General features: G+C 55.0%; 1 protein-coding gene across 1 annotated transcript in view; it reads right to left on the reverse strand.

Annotated features, from left to right (window-relative positions):
* TraAM80_09075 (uncharacterized protein) overlaps positions 1-356 on the reverse strand; it is a gene marked incomplete at both ends in the record, with an annotated part of 387 nt that extends 31 nt beyond the window's left edge. The window contains one exon of the mRNA XM_029385779.1: positions 1-356. This exon is cut by the window's left edge and continues 31 nt beyond it. Coding sequence (XP_029234360.1) covers positions 1-356 — 356 coding nt within the window.
* Positions 357-968: the final 612 nt, after the last annotated feature.

Raw genomic sequence — 968 nt, forward strand, 5'->3', positions numbered from 1 at the left:
ACCTCGCGCCCGCGCACACCGTCGCGCCCGCACACACCGTCGCGCCCGCGGAAGGGAACGCCGGAGAGGAATGTCGTGCCGCGTGCCGCGCCCGTTGTGCCCGCTGCCGCGGAAGAGGTTGCTGCGCCAGAGCCCAATGGGGTGGCGGCGGAGCAGCTGCTGCACGTGCTGGACCGTGGCATCGGCGACAGGGCAGAGACCGAGAACCTAAAGCGGCTGCTTGGTGGCGACGTTGAGGCCGTCCTGCTTGTGCGGGTGCTTTTGCTGACGCGTGGCAACAACAGAGACGCACTTGAAAATGGCATCTTCAAAGTGCTGCTGTCGTTGAAGCCAAGCATTCCTGTGGAGCAGGTCATCCTGTGGATGTCGTTGCGCGGCAGCGGTGTGTAGGCGTTCCCTTGTGTTGCATGAGTCTTCGACGCTACTCCGGTGTGTCCACGCCGTGTTTTGGGTGAATTTGCGTTGTTTTTATGTTTGCCTTTATTTTTTGTCGTTTCGAAGTCACTTTTGATTTTTTGTGTTTCCTTTTTTTTTTTGGGGGGGGGGTACTTGGTTGATTGTTTTTGTGGTTGCTTTCACATCTCTCGTGGTTTCCCTCCGGTTGGGCGGCAGCGCCTTGCCAACGGGTTGTCACTGCCTGCGATGGGCTTCTGAATATTTGATGTGCGTTTCTTTTTTTTTTGTTTGGCTTTTTTACAATGCGCTGGATGGGCCGTTGAACGCAACCCCTCCTCTCTGCGCCTCTCACGGCTTCGCTGTTGTCTAGGCGTCGTCTTTGTTTTTGGCCGAACGCCCGACAGTAATTGCTACCGGAGAACTTCTTATAGTTTCTGTTGTTTAACTCGTATGCGCCGCAGTGTGCGTTGATGTGTCCGCCTGTTGTTGTCTTCCCTTCGTCTGGGCGCTGCAGTGAGATGTACCTGGGGATTGTTTTTACCCTTTTTTTTGGTAGTTGTGTTTGTTGGAGT

The sequence above is a fragment of the Trypanosoma rangeli genome (genome assembly GCF_003719475.1).
Source record: "Trypanosoma rangeli strain AM80 chromosome Unknown Tra_15.4_contig_00509, whole genome shotgun sequence".
Classification (NCBI taxonomy): Eukaryota; Euglenozoa; class Kinetoplastea; order Trypanosomatida; family Trypanosomatidae; genus Trypanosoma; species Trypanosoma rangeli.